Source organism: Chroicocephalus ridibundus, chromosome 23, assembly GCF_963924245.1.
Source record: "Chroicocephalus ridibundus chromosome 23, bChrRid1.1, whole genome shotgun sequence".
Lineage (NCBI taxonomy): Eukaryota > Metazoa > Chordata > Aves > Charadriiformes > Laridae > Chroicocephalus > Chroicocephalus ridibundus.
Window position 1 is genome coordinate 6,771,090 of NC_086306.1, and position 24,588 is coordinate 6,795,677.

The 24,588-nt window shown below is 42.2% G+C and overlaps 1 protein-coding gene across 1 annotated transcript in view; it reads right to left on the bottom strand.

Moving 5' to 3' along the window:
* The window catches only part of KAT6A (lysine acetyltransferase 6A), a 41,722-nt gene extending 18,394 nt beyond the window's left edge, over positions 1–23,328 (bottom strand). The window contains exons 1-10 of the mRNA XM_063358493.1: positions 23,133–23,328; positions 21,324–21,373; positions 20,440–21,210; positions 6,672–6,780; positions 5,997–6,112; positions 5,658–5,739; positions 5,207–5,342; positions 3,893–4,206; positions 1,723–1,841; positions 702–817 (exon numbers count right to left, since the gene is read on the bottom strand). Of these exons, the coding sequence (XP_063214563.1) occupies positions 702–817; positions 1,723–1,841; positions 3,893–4,206; positions 5,207–5,342; positions 5,658–5,739; positions 5,997–6,112; positions 6,672–6,780; positions 20,440–21,042 (1,595 nt within the window). The 5' untranslated portion in view covers positions 21,043–21,210; positions 21,324–21,373; positions 23,133–23,328. The remainder of the gene's footprint in view (positions 1–701; positions 818–1,722; positions 1,842–3,892; positions 4,207–5,206; positions 5,343–5,657; positions 5,740–5,996; positions 6,113–6,671; positions 6,781–20,439; positions 21,211–21,323; positions 21,374–23,132) is intronic.
* Positions 23,329–24,588: the final 1,260 nt, after the last annotated feature.

Consider the following 24,588-nt stretch of genomic DNA (forward strand, 5'->3'; position numbering starts at 1 on the left):
GGGGCTTATAAGAAAGACAGAGACACTTTACTGAGGCCCGTAGTGATGGGACAAGGGCAATGGCTTTAAACTGAAAAGAGGGCAGATTTAGATGGGACAGAAGGAAGACATTTTTTTACACGACAGGTGGTCAGGCACTGGAACAGGTTGCTCAGAGACACAGCAGACAGCCCCATCACTGGAGATGTTCAAGGTCAGGCTGGGAAGGGTTATGAGCAACCTCATTCAGTGCAAGATGTCCCTGGCCATGGCAGGAGGGTTGGACTAGATGGTCTTTAAAGGTCCATTCCAATCGAAACCATTCTATGATACCACACATAAAGAATCAATGTACTCAGAGTCAGATGCTCTAATCCCTTACATGCTTAATAACAGCCCAGTACAAGGTCAGTTAGCTGAGGCTGCTCCCTCCTCAGAGCATGGAATATGTCAGTTCTTTGGGAATCCATCTAATCCTATATTCCTGTGGCAGTTCAAATGCTCACAACATATGCAGGTTGTTGCAGAGAGCTTATCAACTTTTTGACTCAGCCTAAAAAGACCTTAAGACATCTATTAACTACCATTAAAAGTATCTGGATTATGAGTACTTTGCTTCTGTCCTACATTCAGATAGAATCTTCTTAAGATTTCTACGTGTGCTGGGAGTATGGCTTGCCCATAAACACTGAAGCAGAACAAAGAATAATGTTCAGTCATACCTTGAGTATTCCTGTGGATATGGGGAGGAGTACCAGGTCTGGATTTCATACTTGCCAAATTCAATGACAGATGGGCATCGGACTTGTGGATCAGGAGGCCCAGTCACCCCTACTTTCTATGCAAGGGAAAAAAAAAGTTGTCATGAATTTCCGAGTGAAAGACTTCGAGGCTGAAATAAATTATAACATTCTTATCTACACAGTCCAGACTACTCAAACTCACAGAGAATTAGAAAGACACAGATGTTGCTTTCTGACACTAAAAACCAGTACCAGCCACATTTAAGCAAGCATGTGATTCAGAAAAAGGAAGAATGAGAAAGCATTGTCATACCATATACCTCCACTACCTTTCATGCTGTTGCATGTCATAGTTTTAAGTACTGGAGAAGTTTAAAAGGACAGTTGTACTTGGTAAAGCACTGTTTGTGGAAGTCACTGCATAAATTCAATTGGCCCCTTTGGCCTCAGAAGGAATTATGCCATAAGACCATTCGAGTTATTGAAATGTACAGTTATTGAAATACACACACACACACACACAATATACACATACGTATATGCACACATATATGCATATAGATACAGAGTAATGCCCCCTCCTGTTCCATATGGAGTTAAGGTGTCTAGAAAAAGAATCTTTTATTTAGCCAGAGGCCCTATGTGACCCATGCTGCTAGCAGAGTCCCACATTTTATTGTTTTAACAGTCCACACATTTTACCAGCTATTTAACAGCTGTGCTGTGACAGAACTAAAGCCACAGCCATCAAGGCTTTTTAGATGCCCACCTTAACCTCTTACACTCTTATGCTCACTTTTATATTATCCTTCAGCTCTCTCGAGATCAGCTCCCCATCACTCTCAAGCATCAGAAACCAAGCACATTAGCTTTTAAGACAGACTGACTAATCTGGAGTCTGTATTTCTTGTTCATTTTTGTTCTTGGGTTGGGGTTTTTGGGTTTAAGTTTCTTCTACAGATTTGCTACTTTCTGCCGGACACTGAAAATTTAACTTTACCTGCAGTGCTTGTTCCTGAATATCTCTAAACAACTCCATGTCTTTTTCAGTTAAGACATCTTGGCTCCCAAAAAAACGCTCCTCATTCTCCTGTTTTCCATCCCAGCCATCCTGATTGTCTGTAAATGAGAGAGAAGATTGTCTTCACCTACATTTACAAAGGAGTACTTGCTTTTTAGTGCAGTGACAAACATCTTCTGGCTGTATTCAGACACCGTGCCAAGTTTTTTTGATGGGATTTTCTATTCAGAGTTGGGACTGCAAGGGATGAACCAGTTCTGGATTTGTGACCATGTAAGAAGTATTGTCATACATTTAACCAGGTCCAAAACTCACCACTTAGCCATTCATAGTACCATGAAGGCATTTCTAACAATGAGACAGTTTGGGATAAATGGCTTACCACTATGCCCGTTTCTCACAAAGAAGGATCACAACTATTTAAATGCCCTATCGGGTGCAACCAAAACCAGGACACTTACTGTTGAGGGATATTAGTTGTTTAGCTTAGATAAGTAAGTTTTAATTAGAATAAATTACTTAGGGTTATAATATGGTGTGATTTATGCTGTTTGCTTAGCTTTATTTAGCACGAGTAGCTAGATTTACTGAAGCCTTTCGCTCGCCGGAGAGTTAATTTTCTTACTAATTTTCCTAGCAGCTGGTACGCTGCTGTGTTTAGTCTTTTAGTATAAGAAAAATGTTGCTAACACACTGATGGCTTGGTATTGTTTTCCCTAAGTCTGGGACTTTTCAGTTCCCCATGTTCTGCCAGCGAGCGCAGGTGCACAAGAAGCATAAAGCGGAAGATAAGGAGGCTACAACCATAAGCAGAGACTGCAAATCAACAAGGTAAGAGCAGTCAATGGCCGGCCTGCCTGGACGCAGAAAAAGAATCCAGTAAGGTGCTAGAAGACCCCAGACCAAAAATCACCACTTGACTAAGAGACACGTGAACAGCACATGAGGGGCAGGCATAGAGATCGCAAGGATATCATTGCCCAGGCTTTTCTTTGTTCAAGGTCCCTCTCTTTTCAGAGACACCCAGCCAGTGATGACCTTGCTGCTGTACCTTTCAATTAAATGACTTATTTTTATAAAATCTGATGCCCAAGACTCTGCTGTGGGAACCTAGGGTCAAGCCTGAAGAAGGAGGGAGCGTGCCTGATGTGTGCTGGTGTAGTCGAAAGGGGCACCCATTGGCTCACTGGTGTCACCCGCTGCAAAGGGACCCTGATGCTGGCAGTTACAGACCCGGGTGGCGTGTGGGTGACTCCCTGAATGGGCTGTGAATGCTCGGGCAGCAGCTTCTCCTTTAACATTTACGTCATCACCCAGGCAATACCCCTTCGACAAAAAAAGAGCAAACAAAACCCACGAGACACTTCACCTCACCCCCAAAGCATTAAGATACATTATTGTTCGTCCAGCACCAGCCAGGCTAACACACATAACTATTCTAAAGCTATAAACCTGGTACGTTATTGTAGAAAATATTTTCCACAGCTTGCTTAGGAACAATTCAAGCTATGAAACTACTCAACAAGACTGCAAAGATCTGAATGTAGAGATTAAGTCAAGGTCCAGTCATAGATTAATGTCTTAAGCTAGAAAAGAAAACAAGGAAAGCAGAACTGCGTTCAAAAGAAGGGATGCTCTCCAGCAAGAAGGTACCAAACTGCACGAAGCTGCTTCCTCTATGGCTGCAAAAATTAAGAAACATTTGCATGCAAGCCTATACCATAGATTGGAAACTCATGTGTCTGTCAGACTGTTTTTTATTATCTGTTTTCCATTTCATACTTCTACCTTACTGTTCTGGTTTTCATTAAACACTCCCTACATTACCTCTTTCAAATGTGACATTATTTAGCACATTTCCTAGGGGTACCTGCGAGCTCCTCATTACCAAAGGGCATTCTACCTCACAGCAATCATTTAATCCCTCCTCACACCTTGCCATTATATATAAAGAGGCAAAGGTCTCTAGGATCGCATCCTTTTTCCAACTGGTATTCTACCTCAATGCATCAAAGATAACTGCATTTCAGTGTCACCTTTCAGCTCAAAGTTTCTAGCCTCTAACAATTCTAGTCGCTTCAGTATCCTAGCCTTTGAACGTTTTCTTGGTATACAGGATACTTACATTGGCAGGGTGAAAAATCTTTACCTGTGGGCCATTCTGAAGTGCTAGATTTCCTGGTACCCTTTTTCCTGATCCTATACTGCTGAGAATAGTCTACCACTTCCCCTCGAGCTTTTCGTCCATCAGGGGAGGGAGTGAAGAATTTAGTAAGGCCATCTATAAGCCCTTTGGTTTTCTTGTTAAATTTCAAGGTGGTGCTGCCATCTCTGCAGAAGTCCAAGACATCTGTTTGCTCCAGGTATCCTCCTTCTGATGACACTGACTGGCTGGACAGAGCAATCTTACGCTTTCGACCCCGACCAGGGCCAGTTCGAACTTTGCTGAAAGGGCCTTTTGATCTAAAGAATGAGAAGGGCAAAGATATGGTCAGAAGACTAAGTAAGGTAGTTTGATTTGGGTTGCAAAGTGGACTACCATCTTCCCTGCTTATTTATCAATCACACAGAAGCTAAACGTGAACTGGAGAATTTAATAATAACGGAGTAGTCAACAGCATGTGTATTCTAGACAAGCCAGGATTCTAAACAGTTCAATAGTACTGCGCTATTTTTCTCCATGCTGAACATTATGTGCAATAAATTTGAGTATAAACAATAGATTTTCACCAAATTTAATACATTAAATTTTAAGATCAGTAGCCAGAATGAATACATTGCACAGAAGGTTTCAATTTATGCAGTCATTAAACATTTACACTTGTCATTTGTCAAAGTTTTCATACTGACAGCAGATTGTTGTAAGATCTACATAGAAAGTTAAAGCATGCAGGACATGCACATTTGCTGAGAAGCTCTACCACTGGCGGTCATCTTAGCAGAAAACAGAGTTGATCTCCAACCAGCTGCCATCTTTCAGGCTGGAAATTTTTAAACTCTATTGAGATAACTGAGTACCCAACATTTCTCAGAGAGATTGCCCTAGACCGATGGCTGTCTTAGAAAGCTGAATAGAAATAGGCTGCTTTTTCATAAAAGGACAAACTAAGCATCTGTGCATAATTTTGTAGATGTATGTTGCAAATTAAATGATGGAACAAAGGCAAAAAAATTAAGAATAAATAATGAAATAAAAATTAAGACAGATAAAACGGCAACAGCAGATAGCTAGCTTTCCTTTTCCCCTCTGACTTACATTGGGAGTTCCCCTAAGCAAATACCAAAGAGACTGGAAAAAATTTAGGATGTTTAAGAGAGACATTCCCTCTATGTTTTTATTAGTATTAAATTTTTACAATCTTCACTGTAAAATAAATCTTCTCACAGAGTAGACCAGACACTTCAAAAATACCAATTGCCCTGTAGAATCTCAAACCTTACTCCTCCTTATAGACAGACTTACGTTGTATTTTGATTCTTTAACCTGTTTTTAGGACGTCCTATTGGGTTAGCATAGCGTCGTTTTATCTGTGCTGCCTTCTTGTGTAAAAGTTTTCTTCCTTTCTTCCGTGGCCGACATATTTGACATATCCACATACCTACAAGACACAAGTCCCCATCACTGAATGCAAGGGACATCTATATAGAACAGAAAGGAGAATTACAGGTCCCAGACCTTCCAACAGAAAGGGCAGGAACAGTACCAATTATCACATATACGCGTAAGAAAAATTATGTCTATGTTTCAGCATTCTAAACCCAAGTCCGGGTAATTTCTCACACATGCTCCCCTAAATGGTGTAAAGAACAAGTTAAACGTAGCTAAAAAGAGGACCAAAGATGTGGAAGCACTTTCTGCCCCCGATCTCTTCCAACACCATCTTAAATAACCCTTTTCATCACAAAGTCCTCACCTTTTGGCATCCTAGTAAGAGGGGGGTCACAGCACTCCATGTGAAAGCCACGGTCACATGAGTCACAAAATAGCATGTTATCCTGTTGAAGACAGATAAAGTTAATCTCTCTTTACATGCGCATCAGCATCAAACCCTCCATTAATTTGTCACCATCTCAGAGAAGACTCACATAGTTTTTATCTACAGACTTATGGTATTTCACAGATCTCAGAAAGACTACCAGACTCAAACAAAAGCTGCAAATATTTGACTCTAGAATTATTTTATTTTGCAGTTTAACAGAACATTCACAAGACTGATATCCTCTTCATTCAGTCCATATTCCACTGTACTCACAGCATTTTTGCCCTGATCTCGACAGGAACTGCATGTTTTGCACTCAATACACTGCCATCGCAAGGCTTTCACTCGAACTGTCAACTCCGGAGAGAACTTCAAACAGGACGGATGACCTAGAGAAAAAGAAGAAAGTTATACCAGTAAAACCATTCCACTGCTGTCAGTGCTCACAGATAGCTCACCAAGAGATTACTTTATCAACTACATATTCCAATGCAGAATTTTGGTTATCCAGATACTCCTCTATTTTTAGGTGCTTCTGTTCTTATCTACTTATAACACAAAAACAATACCCTAGATAGGAAGTGGCAGGCCCACGTACAAAAGAACACCAAGATATTTTTTCATAACTGAATTAAGAAACATGATAAAATTTGTCACCATTACCACATTTTCAAAGAAACCTCGAGGAGCCAAATGAACTATTTGTGTTACGTTAACTTAACCGTCTCCCCTCTGGGAGCATGAGATTCAGCTGAACTAACTGTATTGTATGCCATAAATGCATACTCCTCATACGTATGGGTCAGCAGTAGTCACTATACTGGACTTCTCTGTCTCCAGCAGCAAGGTTATTATTAGATGCATGCTCCTCATAGGTATGGGTCAGTAGCAGTCATTACATCAAGCTCTTCTGTCTCAAGTGGGTGGGTTATTACTGGCAGCACCTACCACTGTTGCCACAGTCAGCACAAGAGATGAGCTCTTCAGGTTTCTTCTCCCGATTTTGCTCTTTTGTACCAAGGCAGAAACTGCAGATCGGAATTGGTTCAGCAACCGGCTGTGAGGAAAGCAGACAATAAAAGCACTGAGTATATCAAGGGAGGAAATCATAATACACAAAATCATACAGACATTTCTATCACATGTAAACAGTATGTAATATACACCATGTGTCACAAAGATTAGGTGGTTCTCACCACACAATACTGCATTAACTGTAACCTGAATAGAAGTTAGAAGTCCAAAGACAAGAGACAATCCCAGGTACAAAGGAAAAGAGAATGGAATTCCAGGGCTAGGGCAAACTTGGAAAAACAAGCTGGAAAAGAAGGCTATAAATTAATACATAACTGAACACTAAGTTAGAGAGACACGGTGCCTTAATTTGTCAACAAATGAATGAGCTATGAGGCGATACGGCAGTGGAAAAAAAGCACAGATGACCCCAGAACACAGTAGCCTCAGAAATTCCCATCAGGTATCCAGAAAGCAGTAGTGCAATCGTCAAAAGCATTTGCAATACATTACCTGGAATAAAGCGCATTACAGGACAAGTACAAAAACTGTACAACTATTAACATGGTTATGAAAAATGAAAATAAAAGAAAATTCTCTTGTAAGAAATTATGTGATTATGCTGTTTAGCACTCAAAAGCAGTAGACAAAAAGGTTTGATCTCTCTGAGAAAGTTCAGGGGGGTTAAGCATTACGTAGGGAAAAAGGTATATTTAAGACGTGGCACAACACTAGCAAAATAACAAACAGATACTAACTGGCCAGCAATAATTTGGCCCGGAATAAGCAGGAGTTTTTAAACCACAGGACTGACATTCTACAACAGCCTCCTCAAAAGAAGTAACAAGTGCAATAACTGATTGCTTTAAAGTGGCACTTGATCAACTGATGAGAGGGAAACGATGGCCTTATCTCCAGTATCATTAAGTGCTAGATTTCATAATCTAGCAAATTCTTTCTAATCCAATTCCAAGACAGGTCTGTGATTTATAGTTTTCAGAACAAAGATGTAAGCAAAGTTTAATTTAAAAATATAATAAGAATATGCTAAAATCACACTTAAAACACTGGAAACACAAAAAATGATATTATGCTATATTTGAGACACATTCTTTGCATAGCTGTATCACGTTATAGTTAACGATTTCACACATACCTTTTTCAGAGCATATTATACAGCTACATACGCACATACTGTTAATTATCGTATGGAAGCATATGCCAGAAGAATTTCAAGGATTCTTTAAGTCAAAACCAAAGCTATATCCAGAATAGAAATAGGTTGGTTTATGTTACAGTAATATAAAAACTGGTATCTTTACTCTGGTGTACAGATCCAGTATACTGACAGACTGAGGTGTGTTCCTTAAAACATCCACTAGATGGAAACAACCAGAAACCTTAGGAAATGCGCTATTTCAAAATGAAGCCACACAATGTAGAATGACTACTGGGGAACGAAAGCCTAACATTCCTCATCCTGAACATACATATTTATCTTAGCCTTTGGGTAAATCCCAGACGATGTAGAAGTGTAAACTAACATGAAATCACCTGTCCATCAGTATTTCAGTCTGAAACACATTCATAGGTTTAGTTAATTGAAGGATTCCATTTTCTGTTGCTTTTGAGAAAGGGAGAGAACAAGCCAACTGCAGATAGTTAATGCCAAGCACACAAACCAGTAATATCCAAGTGGGAGGGGGAAACCAGCACCTTCACTGCCACAGGAAGCATCTTTCCAGCCACAGCCACCACAGTAACGTTGGCTAAAACCAGCTATGTAGGGATCCCCCATCGTCTACTAACACTGCGCGGGGGCTGACTGTCCACAAATTGCTCTCTCTGTCCATGACCAGACTCTGGGTGCCAGAGAGGTGGCAGCTCCCAGTCAGTATGAGGTTTACTGGGGGGGGGAAACCGTGTATTAAAGGTCTGTCAGTGCTTTAATTTCTTTGGAGTCAAGATTTCAAGAATTACTTCTGAGTAATATTCACTTGTCATCTTACCTTCAACCTCTTCTTCCTGAGGAGTACTTACTACCTCTTGGAACAAGTTATTATTAACTAACCTTCATCTTTCCTGCAAGAATAATAAGTGGCTATCCTATACCATTTGTGAAAGTAACCTCGTAAAGCAAAGCTGGAGCATTCATGCAACTTTTCAGGGAAGAAGTAAACTATTTCATGTATCCTCCACCGGAAGTTCATGAGCAATTTATTTAAAGAGAATTTTTCAGAACCTCTCTACAGTCAAAGATAGTCTTTCTTATCTCTTCTAGCCTGTATTTGTGCACACCTTGTTCATCCCCATGGATGTCCACATGTAAACACTGTCCAGCTTTGGAAGAACCGGATCAAAGACAATCCTTTACAGCTTCAATGTTTCCTGTATTTACCACCTCTGACAAGCTGCAAACAAACAGCCACATTTAAAAGATAAATCAGCTACAGTTTGGGGGAATAAAGAATAAGACTCTATTAGAATTAAAAATGTTTTAGAACAATTTATTAAATTGGATAACTTTAAATGTGGAGCCCAGGCTACTCCTCCAAAGCTTCTGTGTGAGACTGCATTATGCTAAGTATGGAGAGATTTCACTGCCCCTGTGTTTGTTCAGCAAAGAACATCCTGGCAAGTGAAAAACGCAAGCACACAATGAGAGATTCACAAAAACAAGACTGGAAGCAGCCAGCTCAGTTTCATACTGCAAATTTTTTGGCAGACGTTCAACTCCTTCTGCTGTTTTTCTTGCAAGCACATCTACCGGTGTGATGTCACCAGATTCAGCGAGGACGGGAGCCAGAACAAATTGGGCTGACGACGTCTTACAGCCTGCCAGCCTCTCGGCACATGCTGTTACTATACAAAGGGTGTCTAGAAACCAAACACGCCCTACGGATTCACAGACTGTACCCCCTCCTAAAGGCACTACAGAGAAGTGCCTGGGGGGGGAGGGGGAATGAATTTAAAACCTCAGTTTTGGCCAATCCATCTGCTTTGTACTTTTCTTAATTCAGAAAAAATGAGGCAGAAAACTCCTCAAAACTCACAGCCCTGTAGGCCACGCTGTCACGGCAGTCACCCTCAGTAACCCACTGCACTTTATTTCCTGCAGACATTTTAATACCACCAGAGGCTCACTAGACATCAGGACTGTCTTTGCCCCATTATCACACATCTGCCTGCAATAGTCATTGTGGTTGGAATGGAGCAGGTGTAAAATTAAAGCTAGTGTAAAAGAAACACATACGCTCACACCAACTTTTTTTTTTTTTGCTTTGCTCTTTAAGACATCCCAAATGTGAGCCCTCCAGAGAGGGAATCGACCACAACTAGTATTTACAGAACCATGCCCACTTTTTGTTTCTTAGCTAGGAAGTTATCATCCAGGATCACCGATAGATGGCTTCTGAGAATTCATGCTAGGTAATGGGGTTTTGTGTGTCTGTTTTCAAATAAGTGACAAAGCATTACTCCTCACTTCAAACAGCCCATGCTGTTGCAAAGGTCTGCCTCAAATGCTGAAGCTACTGGAAAGAGTAGATGAACCAGAAAAGCCAGAGGGGAAGTACAACCTACACCACGTGAAGAAAGTGATTTAAAACATGCGGAAACATGTTTCAGTGAGCAGGGCATCACAGAGCCAGGATTCCATGCCTTTTGGATCAGTGACTGGGGGAAAAAAAAAAAAAATCACTTCAGTTCCATGCTTCAATAAAATCAGAACTAGTAAATTTTATATTACCAAAGTAATTTTACAATTATTTTTTGTTGTTGTATATAGGGAAAACAGCATAATTTGGGAAATACTATTCAGTAGTATCAACTTGTGGCAGCAATGAGCTCAGGTTTTTTAAGCTACTGACCAACTTGCCCTTCTTCCTCTGAGTTACCAAATCACAATTCTTAACGATCTTAATGATCTCTCCAGACAGTATGTCTCCAGTTTTTCTCCAGAAGAAAAAATGTGAAGCAAGTGAGAGTAAAAACAGAAATTCCTTAAAATACTCTTTGTGCTTAAGAAAACAATGCTAAATATTGTAATAGACGTGGAAAACTATTACAATAACACATGTAGTATATATGTTTGCCTGTGTCAATGGGTATTTTGTCCCCGATTCCCTTAGTTGAGTCTCACTTGAAAGAAGAAGGACATTTATATGTCAAAAAGATGGCATAAACCATGAGGCTACATTAAAACAAGCATAAGGGAAAAAAAAAGATAAAAAAGTATACGGAAGAAGTGACAAGCATACATACCTCTTCCTAAGAGAAACTCGAAAGAGTCATTTAAAAAGAAAAATCAAAAGACATTCAAAATAAGTGCTGCTGTTTGAGGAAAGACTATTACAATGGACAGAACATCTGAAATGCTGCTACAAGAGTAAAGTGAAGTGTGAAGGTTAACAGCTTAGATATTCGTGCAGTATATGCGGGCTGCATTCTATGCCGTGGTTATGATACCTGGAAATCTACAAAAAAAAACCAAAAAAAACCAATGTGGATACTACCTGGGGCTGGCATTCAAACTGAAGAAACTGCCTTACTATTAGACGTGCATGATAAGAACTTAACAGAATGTCAACTGGAAATATTTAGACAGTCAATCGTTAAATAACCTTCCCAGAGCTAACAAGTCCTCTAATCAGAGGATTAAAACAATTCAAGATTTGTACGTCACAATCAGAATCACATGCCAAGACTTCCTGCCTGCAAACTGGGCGGGGGGGAAGGGAGGCTCAAATTTCTTTATTTGCAGTATAAAGAAACTCCCTTCATTTGACACGGATTCAGGAACCTGGCAGTTAATTTACTGAAGTTTTCTTCACCCAAAGCTATATCCTGTAAGCTCTCTCCTATATTTTGTCCAAGCTTCCTAATTTTCAAGAAAACAAAGGACCCTGTCTTAGGAGCAACAGATGATTATATCACTCAGTTTTAGATGAAATAATATTTCTAAGAAGTCATAGACTTCCACAGCTGCAAAAGCAGAACACACCCCTCAAATGAGCAGCAAACTAAAATCTTAACTCCTCTCATTGGAAACAGTTTGCATTCCGTGATACTTTGGTTTTCACAAAAAATAAGGAACTTCAGTATTGACTTTGATTTCTAAAAATAACAAATTACTTTGTGGAAGAGACTTTTGTAAACACTTAGGTAATTTCTGTGCACATAGATAATTATTCCATCTTTAGATACCGTACACCACTTTACTTCAACATTAGCTGCATCCCTAAAAGAAGGGAAAATACTTCAGTTACAAAACAAACATGAACAAAAATATTTAATGCAATGCAGGGGCCCACATAAACGTGATAACAGGAAAGGCACAAAAGGAACTGTGAATGAGAACTTCGTGCACGTTAAAAATATCTATCTGATACAAGGCTGCTATTTGTAGTTTTACTCAGGATACCCACACATATGCAACTACGGGAACAAATCCTACTAATTTTTTGAAGCTCTACCACCTTGAACATGAGATTGGAGGGAAAAAGAAAATAAACACTCTGCATATAATTCTTCAATATCAAAATCCACTGCTCAATACAACACTCTTGACAGTAAGATACACCGAAGTCCCATATTCTTGACCCACGGTCCTCACTCAGTGCCATTCCCCGCACAGATCATTCCCACGTGAGCAGCCTTTTACAGCAAGTGTGGCAAAACCCCACACAGGCGCAGATAAAACCTTTTCCAAACAGGTCTGCTGCTGGGAGACTGCCCATACAAAGGTACCCTGAATTTGCAAAGCCCGGTGAAGTCTGTGCTGAAGTAAGGCAAACAGTCACTGTATTTTTATGGATGTATATTTAAAAAGTAAAAAATAAAAAATCGGTAGCAGCATACAGCAAGTGCATTTACTTTTTCCTGAGATCGCTCTAAAGATTTTGCCTGCATCTTAATGATTAGCAGCTTCTGAAGCTTAGTCATTGTAACGCTGAGCAGCAGATTTACTTTCTTTCCTTCCACGCACACCTTCAAGGAATTCACTACGAGTCCCGACAAGCTCAGAGCACTCCACTCAAAACACCTCCTTACTAAATATTCAGGATTGAATCTCAAAGACTGAGGAGAAACCTAACGCCTGGGAGAGGCTGCATATTGTTGAATAATTTTAATTTAGCTGTGTACTGAGATCCATACTTTGTTCCATCCCATTTTCAGAAATACAGTGAGCTGGTAGAGGTATTGATAATGAAAAGTTTTAGCAATTCATAGGTCTTCATAGAAACATGCTTTAAAGATTCAGCATTTTCAACTCAGAACTCATCGTTCATGCATGGGTCCGCAGACTGATTAACTGGCCTTCAAGGGAAACTCAAAACAAGCAAGTATATTATCAATGGGATTCTGTTTGCTATGCAACGGTCAGTCTTTTTGGACACCCTTCTCCCTCCTTTCTTTTCAATCTCACTACAAGTCCAGATTTACCACAATAGAAGTGACAACGGAAAGACTGCCAGCTGTTCCAAGGAAAGGTGTTCACATAGTCAGAAAACATTGGTGAGGACAGAAAAATTAAGTCAGATTTAACAACAAATAAAGAGAAGACTTGAGTAGGTGAAAGGAAGGCTAACATCACAACTCATTAGGATAAATTTAGTTTGAAACCCTTTAATGAGGCAAGGAGGAATAAAACATATCTACCCACCTACTCCACAGAGGACAAGAGGTCAAAGAAGTCAGCAGCGTGTCACATATACGATTTGTTTATCAGATTTTCTGTTGATTGCATATTTGTACTTATTTTAAGAACACGGAACCTATATTTCAACTAAAATTACATTACTTGATTTAATATTTACACCTTTTTAACTGTTTTTCCCACCACCACTATGACTTAAGATAAAATTGCTGGGCAACCAGGGAAAGGGCAGGGACAGAATTACCTGCCCTCATTCTCTCTGCTCTTTCTTCCCTTGCTACATAACAAAGCTAGCACTGGAATCAAGCCATTGTTTATTAAGCACCGCTCTCCATCACCCACCCTCCTCCCCGACTGACTATACTTTAAAGCTCTGTAGTAAATAAGGTTCCTTTATTAAGAAACTTTAGAGATTTGTCATTCCATATCTGCCAACAATCTCCAGGACAGAAAGGACTAACAATAGGGACCCAGCCAACATATTGGACTAGTCTCCTCCTTTTCAACCAGCTGCCTGATACTCAGCTTCTGCTGGAACTGTGTCAGAGAATGCCGTTAAAAACCCTTCTCCACAGTAGCCCCCCACTGACGCAGGTACACATCACACCACCTGATGTCTTCCCACAGTCACAAATTTTGCCTTTAAGTTACCATTATTCCAAATACTGCCAGAGTGCCTCCTGGTATCATTCCACAACATTTCATCCAAAATGCACCATCCTGTAGCACCCATTCATAGCTGTCCATGATAGTAACGTTTCTGACATGCTTACTTTTGTTCTATTACTAAGAGCTACTTCACCTGTTCACTAATTGAATGAATCAAGTTCAAAGTAATTTTTCAGCACTTGAGTTTACAGAGTTACACAGAGTACAGATGGAGGCCATCTGTTATCAACCATGATTATTTTTTAGACAGAACTACAGCCTTCTCTTCTACAGAATGAGCTGGAAGAGAGTGAATCCTAATCCTGCTCCAGCTGGGAGCCAAAGCCTGAAGAGTGCCCTTGGAGAGCAAGGGTGAGCTCCCAAAATGTAATTACAATGCTCTGGTTGCAGATCATTTACGTACTCCACCCAAAACAAACCAATCCACAAATAACTTCCTTACCAGTAATGGGACAGACAGTCCTTTGCTTTAAGACATGGAATTAACAGTTATTAACCTAAAACAGGCACAATATAGTAATAGCTATTGTATGCTTAAAGGCCTTCAAAACAACTAGGATGCCTTCAAAGCACATGAACTTTCGAAAAAGAAGTTTGGCTTCACGTGATAAACACAAGTGCACACTGGGATCTAGAACTACTATTTGCAAACGGGAAGGCCTAAAGGATGCTGCATGTGCAGTAACCCACAGCTTAAGTGACTGGTAAGTACCAACAGGTATAAATAGCAACACAAAACTAGGAAACAGACATGCCACAAGGAACACGTGAGACAGCAGCATGGGGAATTCCTCCTATTTTTCAGCCATAGAAGTTTCCCTCATTTTTTTTTTTTTTCAGGAAGCACTTTCAGAATTTTGTTTTAATACTCTCAGCTGTACTGCAGGACAATATTAAGGTATTTACTTAGAGGTCGCTACAGCCGTATCCAGTTTTAACTGACATAAAAGACTATTTCAAGGAGAATGCAAATGGAGATCAATTAATACCATCTGTATTTTCCTTTTAATTGTGGAAGAAACAGTTCTACTATTGTCTTGAGGTCAAATTTCAAATGCTCTGGAAACATCCAATGTGTACATCAATTATGTCAACGTCTCCTTCAGTTAGCTGATGTGTTAACATATTTTTTTTTAATAATAACAATTTTACAAAAATTCTTACAGCCTTTTAACCTGTGTTCTGTAACAAGTGTCAACAAAAGCGGAGCACGCTGTCCTTATCTAGAGCAAAGTTATCTATTTCAAAATTTCTGATCAAAACAGACTGAGAGCACTGCAATCTGCAATCCTTTCCCCCAGCATTCTAAAGACGCAGCCCACAACTGCACGAGAAGTTTCTCACAATTAAATACATGATATACATTTGATAGCCATACATAAGCATCAGATACTCAATTATTTTTTGGGCTTCAAATACACCAATAGAGCATATCGAACTAAGTGCCTACAAGAGAGAGAAATCAGTCTTTCTCGTCTGGCAAATGCAACCCACCGTTTGTGCCAAAAAGTAATCAAAGAAATAAAGGTATTAATGGTACAGATAAAACAGCAGGTTGCATGGCCAGCTCAATAGCACGCAACCAGAGCCTCTGATGATGCACCAGTTCACAACAGACATGATTAACAAGGCTACCGCCCTGCACTGCCCTCTCTGTTCCTTCATCAGATATCTCTCCCTCCAGCAGCAGCTGCATTTCACAACACAGAACATTAACTTAAACCAACAATTTCATTTAATAGTAATAAACTGGGCTACAAACTGCAGGAGCCAAGGAGCAAAACACCACATGCTTTATCTTTGCAATGGCTGCAGTAGCCTCTGGCAGAGATGCAAGGTGTCAGTATGAATAAAATTAACTTTCTGAATCATCTCTACAGCACCTGCCCCAATCATGAACAAAAAAAAAACCCCAAACCCCAAACTAATAACTCAATGAAGTGGTGGTGAAATATCCCAGAAAATTTCATCAAGATACTAAGTTTTTTCTCCATACTCATGTAAGCCTTTCTATTCCCAAAGATGTCTCAACAGCCAGTATATGTTAAAACAGCATCGTTTATTCTGTTCAGCTTTTATAAAGGTCACAAAAAGAGTCTGCCCTCAGCTACCTAAAGATACATGGCATTCATTTAAAGATAAGTTATGGTTTCCAAAGCAGCACCAAAGAAATTTTCTCCCACCTCAGAAAAAACATTCTTTAAAATAATAATTAGTAGGAAGTTTCCAAAGGCAAAACTGTTCCTCTGAACCAATACTAGCATACAGCAATTTTTCCCCAAGAAAAAAAAAAAATGCTTTAAAAAGTAAAAACCCTGTTTCAGTCCGCAAGTATACTAATTACACATGAAACAGAAGTGACAGTTATACTTTAAAGAAATCTTTCATGCATATTTAATCAGGGCTTTACAGTAGAAATTGCACTGTAACAGCGGGATTACTTATTTTAGAGTCTAGCTTGCACAGTATTGCTCATTCCCTACAGATGTCACTGATGGATGGTGGACTCGGCGCCAAACGTTCTCTGCTCCATGCTTATCACCTCTTTGGCTGACCTGATGCGGGAGGCACAACACGTACACTTCCCTACTTCCAGCTATGTTGAAGAGATAGTGATGCCTGATACCTACCAAGAGGCAGCAACTCAACCATCTTCTCTTTCATTACAATTTCAGTATGAACTCCCTTTACTTTTAGGTATTGCAACAATTTGCCACCACCCCCACCTTCTTGTTTTCCACGACAGGGGTAGGCATTGTGAATCTTACCACTCTGTCACCTCTCATAGAAACAACGCCCAAGTCCAGCATTCAATCCAAAACATGACAAGGAATGCAAAAATAGCTGTTAACTGCAATTCCCATTTTAGCTTCTAAACTACAGGAAACTGAAAAGAAAGAAAAGGCCACTTCCCTAAAGCCCACACATGAGCACCCATAGCGCTTAAAACCGAAATTAAAGACACCTTCTTTTGTCAACCATTGTCACTAACAGATAAGCAAATTTCAGCACTGAGCTCTGCCCATCAGCACGTTGGGTTTTTTTTTCCGTTTGCTTGTTTTCATCCAAGTAGCGTTTTTAGGCCAGGGATTTCAAAACCATAATGTCAGCAGCATGTCATTACTACTTGGTAAAGCATGATAACTTGCCCTTGAACACTAGAATGTGGTATTCACAGAACACTGAAATAAAAAGTAAGACCTGGAAAAAAACAAACAATACTTACTTAAACAAAGCTTCTGTAGTGTTGCTTTACGTTTATTTTGTTTAAAAAAAATTTAAGCCTCAACTTTCATAGACCTCCTGCAAGGTACTCAAGTTTCGTAATACACAGGAAACTATTCAGAATTGAATCTTCACTTCTAGGCATCTAAACAAAGTGACACTACTAACAAACAGGCAGGTAAGCACTCACAGCTGAGTGGAAACTACATTTAAACAAATGAAAGAAAGAAATATTACACCTTTAAGATTCATAAATTTGGATCATATGATATATGGAGAGTTCTTAAGTGGATGTTAAAGACCAAACAGTGCAAGGGCAAAAGATTAACAACAACACACAAGAGACATGGGTCATTAGGATTTCTCAGGTTTGGGAGGCTGAGCTTTTGTTCATGTTGTTGCCAAGGCTCTTCTAAGAATCAAAAGAAACACTGTCACAATACTCCCAAAGAATCTGTACTGAATAATTCCATTGAAGAAGAAAAAGGAAAAAAAAACCAAAAACAAACAAACAAACACGAAAAACCAAAACCCCTCACCACTCTCAAGCACCTAGTAAGTCAAGAAAATTACTACAGCATAGTAAGCCTTTTCCACCTGCGTAACTGGTTGAGATTTAACACAAAATAGTAGAGTGAAGGAAGATTACAACATAGTGTCTGCATTAAAAAAAACACCACCACCAAACGAAAAAAAACAACTCAAAAAGCAAACTGTCTTAAAAATCTTATAAAACAGAAACTGATCTTTTAGCTGCCACTGACTTGCCATTAATGCTGGCAGAATCATACAATGTTTAGAGCTTGAAGAGACCTTAAAGCCCACCCAGTGCCACCCCCTGCCCTGGGCAGGGACACCTCCCACTAGGTTGCTCCAAGCCCCGTCCAACCTGGCCTTGAACACCTCTAGGGATGGGGCAGCCACAGCTTCTCTGGGCAACCTGGGCCAGGGGCTCACCACCCTCACAGCCAAGAATTTCTTCCTGATATCTCATCTAAATCTCCCTTCTTTCAGTTTAAAACCATTACCCCTCGTCCTACTGCCCCACTCCCTGATCAAGAGTCCCCCCCAGCTTTCCTGGAGCCCTTTTAGGTACTGCAAGGCCGGTAATCAACATATAATCTACATAAATGTTTTAATATACCTTGAAAATGACTTAAAAAACTAGTATGAAGCTGAGCATGGGTTATACAACAGCAAGATGATACATGTAGAGCAGAAAATTTGGATGTTAGTTTAATACATACCAAAAAAAAAATAATCAGAATTTATTGAAGAAATCACTTGCAAAATTTCTGCTATAGCTACTACGCATTCTAATGTTACTATCAATCCTTTTAGTGTTCAAGCTGCTCAGACTTGAACAGGTGGAAAGGAATTAGGGAGCGCATCTAACAGCCCAACACATATATACATATACGCGTGCATTGTTTATACACACACAGGAACTTGACACATATTTTTTTAAGGGATAAAAAACAAGCCCCCGACCAAATTCAGCATTTATATTAGCTCATATTATCATTCACCACTCTGATATATCCCATTTTAAGAAAAACCCAGGGAATGCTTCATTGGAAAGAATATCAATCTGGTCTTGAGTTTTGGCACATTACAAGAAAACTGAATAGGCTGCAAAACATACTGTGTTAATAATAATATGCACAGCTAATATTTTCCACTGTTACTACCACTCTCAATCCAGCCGTCTCATGTGCCGGGCTTGTTTACATCCAGTTTTCATACCATTTTACAGCTATACTGATTTCATTACAGATACAGTTGGAGAAGTACATCGGAAACATTTGTAGACAGAACACTTGAAAAAGGGCAGAGGAAGCTGCTGGAATTTTCAGCACAGTAATTCTTACTTCCTACGTTCCACCAGCCCACAACAGAACGCTCTGACTAGTTAAGTACCGTGTCCACAGTAGAGCTCCCAGAGTTAAATAAGAACTTCAGAGAAACTTTAGTGGTGATAAATCAGCAGAGATTTTAAATTTTGGTTTTTTGAGGAAGAGAACTCCTACTGAAGTTTTAAGCCTTCAAATCCTAATAGATCATAAAGCAGCCCTCTCACCAGAGATGCAGCTGACTTGAAAAAATACAAACAGCACACATTCGGAGAACTCATCCCTGAAGGGGATATTTACAACAACAAAAAATTTCCAACACTGCTGAAAAATATATCTATTATGGATAGAAAAAATAATTTTCACATTCTAGAAGTCCTGAAGACTAGTATTGCAAAGATATGAGTTACTGGCAAACTGTTCTTCAGTAAACAAAGCCAGACTTCCGCCTTACTTTGCTTCCACAGTAGCACTAGGACAGGAATGATACTGACTGGGTATGAATTTCACTCCAGCAACTTCATCTTGAGGGTGGAGTGGAGGGTCAAAGACCTTAGGCATGCAGAAGGATGGAAGAAAGGTGTGTGTGTGGGAAGCATAAAAATAAAACAATAGAAAAATACTTTGGTTAGTACAGTGAACTGTATTTAAGAAGGGTGGGGGGAGGCACACAAAAGGGAACAGAAGTCCATGAGTGCTCATTCTAGCATTTCCACACTCTCTACATCCTGATTTCACTCTTCTCTCCAACCGCTATATCCTATATACCTTTTCTTTCTATTTCACAACAAAGCTGTTCTGGGACAGCAAGTGATTTCTTGGTTGTGTACAAAGAAAGCTTATACGACAGCATTAGGTGGCAACTGATAATCAGCGCTTCACTATGTTATCTGTATTCAAATAAGAAATCGAACTGTCAGTCAAATAGAAATGTAAAAATAAGAGATGATCACAAGTTTGCTTTGCAAATCCACCTTACCTTGAAATGAGGAAGCTTACTTCCTATGTTTTGCTAACATAACTAAAGTAAGATACACTCAATTCTGCTGTACAGAAGTGTTAAGAGGTAAATTCCTCACACTAGTTCATTTGCCATTTTCAGGTCCAAAGTACAAATTATGATCTATTACACCTCCTCTGATCACACTTCGAAATTTGGACACAGTAGGATCCTAAATGAACATTAGTCATTTCTAACTTACAAGATGCCAGTTAAACGAATCACTGACCTCAAACTGCAACTCTATTGACACATTTCATCAATCACAAGAAAATGCCCACGCAAACCGGCTCTTACCTTATCCTTCTCATGGGGAAGGAGACACACTGGAGGGAGACAGGAAAGAGACTCAAAACTCTCCTTCCCGTCAGCATTAGTGGTTGCTTTAGTGTTGAGCTGGTACAGAGGTCCATCTTTAAGGAGCCTACCATGGCCAACAGCACGTTTGACAGCTAATCGTAATTGCTGGTGAAAAATGGAGGCAGCGCTACCTCCAAATAACGAAGACACATCTTTCTGACCTTTCAGAAAGCGCTCGATATTCTTCAAGGATGAGCCACTAGACTCAGCCAAGCCCTCAATTGCCCGTTTGATAAGTTTATTCCAGTCCACGTTTGGTTTACCATCCAACTTGCCATGGTTCCGAGGCTTCGGAAGTGCTATTCTCCCAGGATTATCAGGATCCTTGTAGGAGTTGAGACCCTTGTTGGAGACTTTTAAAATAGTTCCATCTTTAACACTCAACTCTAACTGTTCCAGAACAGTTTTGCGGTCCAAACCGTGCGAAGACGACACCGCATTGCATATCCTCTCCTCTGAAGGACGCTGTTTTTGCTTCTTTACCTTTTTGATTGCCTCCAAAATCCACTCTGTGTACAGCGGGTTTGCGAGTTTTACCATGGTGAAGAATTCTGTATATCCATAGAGTCGTTATCCTTTATCCCGATGTTGAACAAGTTTCACACGATGAGAAAACAGATTCTCGAATGATGGGAACCAGCTAACCATAGCATACACGTTTTCTGTTCTGAATTACTCCTCCTTTCTCAAACATTATTTGTTCTTGGACTGAAAAGAGGAAAGCAAAATGATTAGAAATTTTCTCATTCTTTCCAATAATTCCCATAACAGCTTCAGAGAAAGTTTTTCCACAAAGGTATAAAGATTTCAGCATATCTCACCTCAAATTCTGGTCTGCACGCTCACAATCAGAAGAGCTGTAACATCAGGCCTGGAAGAAAACAAGAAGAGAGATATTTCCAAAGAACAGTTAGAAAAAGAAAAAAAAAATTAGCAGCCAACGTTAATTCATTAAACACATAGCAGAGTTTTAATCCACTACTACAATTCTGAAACACTGAATTAATACTTAAGGTATCATCTTCACTACTAATAAAAGCATGGTTTAACACTGAAATAACTCCATCCAACCTAGAGGAAAAAGCGTGCCCTTTTTATTTCAATCCATAAGTCATCATAAATTCAATACCAAGTTTTACATCATTGCTGAGCACAACCTAAATTAATATGGGGGGTGGGGGAGAAGAACCCACAACAAAGATGTTAAAAAAGCAGCAACTTTCATCATTTTTGCACATGGAAGACACTGCCTGAAACTTCAATAGAAAGCAGTAGGAACAGCCAAGAGTCTTGAGCAAACAGCAAGAAACTTTCAGAGCGCCTCCAGGACTGTAATCATAGGTCTGATTCCTTCCTGCTAAGAAAAGCTATGACAGTTGTTCCATCAAGAAAAAAAGTGAAGAAACGCAGATGGAGATTCTAATTAAATGTTCCACTTTCAGAGACCGTAGAAAAGAAGAATACAACATTATAATCTTCAGTATAGATGAGGCACACTGAAAACACTTGAGGACAAAGTAACAGGTGACCGTACACAATGAAGAAGGAATGCTTATGACACTACTAATTAAATATGCAGATGGAAGGGTACGAGGCTCTACTTCACAGCCTTTAGTTGTCTTTAACAAAGACTTTTTCTAAGTGCGATAACAGTATGCTGAACTGAAGTTCTACTGCAAAAGTACACTAACCGACAAGGATTTATAAACTTTTTATCACAAGATATAAGATTTTCTGCAAGGGAAGTTTTATTCAGGAGCTAGTCGTCAACACAGTTCTCCCATTCTGCTTTCTAGTAAGTACCAAAGAATTTATCAGCGCACAGACCGCATTTGCATACAAGCATCAGCCTCGGCGGCACCGCTCCGCGCAGCCAGTCCCGGGGAGCCGGGACCACGGCTCGGACCGGAGCGGGCACAGCGCTGGCCCGCAGCTCTTTCACCCGGCGAACAACGGGCGTCCAGGGAAGCGCGCTGCCCGAGGCCGGCCCAGTGGGGCCGCCGCGCTCCCGGGGGTCCCGGTCCCGTCCGCTCCCCGCGCGCGGCGTTACGTAACCACCCGGCCCGGCCGGGGCGGCGGCGGGACGGTCCTTGCGCTAGGAGCGGCCCCTGCACCTGCTACCGCCCGTCCCCATCCCCGCCGCCGCCGGCCCCGGGCACGCCGCCCCAAGGGGCTCGCACCGGCGGCATCGGGAGGAACAGAGCGCAGGCCGCAGCCCCGGCAGCCGGTCGGCCCCCACACCCTTCCTCCCCCCCCTCCCGCGCAGACGGGCAGCGCAGCCCGGCTCCTCGCACCGGCTCGGCCGGGCCCGCGCCCGCCTCCCACCGCCGCGCTCTCTCGCCGGAGACAGAGAGAAGCCCAGCCCGCGACCGCCGGGCCCGCACCGCCCGCCTCATCCGCACCCTGCCCTGGCCGCCGCCTCCCCAGGGTGTAGGCCCGGCGGGCCCCAGGGGAGCGGGCGGCCGGGTCCGGGCCTGGCGCAGAGCGGCGGCGGGGCCGGAACAGGCCGCGATCCTGGAGCGCCCAGCGGGCCTCCCCCTTCCCCGGGCCACCGAGCTCGCCAGCCGCCTGTCCCCGAGCTCCCCGGCACCGGGCACCCGAGGCGGGGTGGTCCCGCCAGTGCTACTCACCGAGGCCTGCGAGAGACGGGAACCGAGAGGCAAAGGCCGGACGGCGGCGAAGCCCGAAACTGACACGGCGGCCATCTTGGGTCCGGAGCTCTGCGGCGGGGGGAGGGGGCGCGAGAGGGGAACAGCCCGCGGCGGGCGGGGGCGCGCGCGGGGAACAGCGCGGCGGGGCGGGCGCGGCCGCCGCCGAGAAGAGCCGCGGAGCCGGGGCTGGGGCCGCCGGTCCGCGGCAGCGGGAGGCGGGGCGCGCCCAGGGCAGCCCGAGCGGGCACTGTCGTCCTGGGGCCGGCTGCCGACGGCGGCCTGTGGCCCCATGTGGACAGAGTGCGCGGGGCCCGCTCGGGCGGCGCTCGGTGAGGGCTGGCTGGAAAGGGCGCTCGGGCGGGAGCCGCGGGAGCCCCCGCGGGGAGTCCCCGCGCTCCGGGCCCGCGGGGGACACGGCTGCCGGGTGCTCCTGCCGCCGCCGGGCCGGCGGGGACGGCGGGGCGCGGGCCGAGGATCGCGCTGTGGCGGTGGGTGGTCGTAGGCTGTAAGTGGGAAATCCGCCCCTGGGGCGTAATTGATCTCGCGCTTGGAGCGGCGACTCTGGGTTTTGCCGGCGTGAAGGTGCGGAGGGGCGGCGGGATCCCGAAAGAACGGCGCCGTTCAGCCCGGGGAGGGACGGCTCTGCCCTTGGGCATCTTTGTGAGGTAATTTGTGTAACTTTCTGACACCTTCGATATGTTTTGCTTTGTAGAGTAAAAATTCGCTGCTCAAACATCAGCTGTTCTCCAGGGCAGTAACCTGGGAGCACTCTGGCCTTGGCCACGTGGGGCCGGTGGTGGCCCCTGGAGCCCAGCGGGATTTTCTGATCGGGAGCGGGTGGTGGCCCTTGGCCCGTGGTTCTCTGGTGCCGTTGGGCTGGCAGGTGCTGAAAGTTGGCAGAAATGAGCAAAGAGCAAATTCTCATTTTACAGCATTCTCTCCTAGGTTATATCTGCTTGAAAGAGTCTCATTTTGGTATCCATCCCGAATGGCTGTGTGCCGCATGCAGTTCTCTGACCTTTTCTAACCTCTATCTGAGCTTACCCATTGTGCGTACACATTACGGAGCATTTTTCAACATTGCCTTTAAGGACACCTGTTGTGTAGTTTCGTGCGAGCTTCCCTTTTTAGAGACGAAAAAACCTTAAGAAACGGTGTAGAGACAGACTTGGTAAAGCAAACTTGCGATGTTTGCTGAATGGCTTTCTTTAGTGTCTTGAGGTGAGAAATTTCTCTTTTGAGCAAGAGGAACTCTTTTCACATTTTAAGAGAATAGGTTTTTCAGTGTGAAAGTTAAACGTCCTCAGCGAGTTACTGGCTACTTGAAGCCAATGGGGTTTGAGATGCTATTGCACAAGGTACTGTACAAACAGTTCTCTTTCTGCCATGCAGACTGTACAGGTCTGGCCTTGTCTTGTCAGGGTTGGGTTCTCCC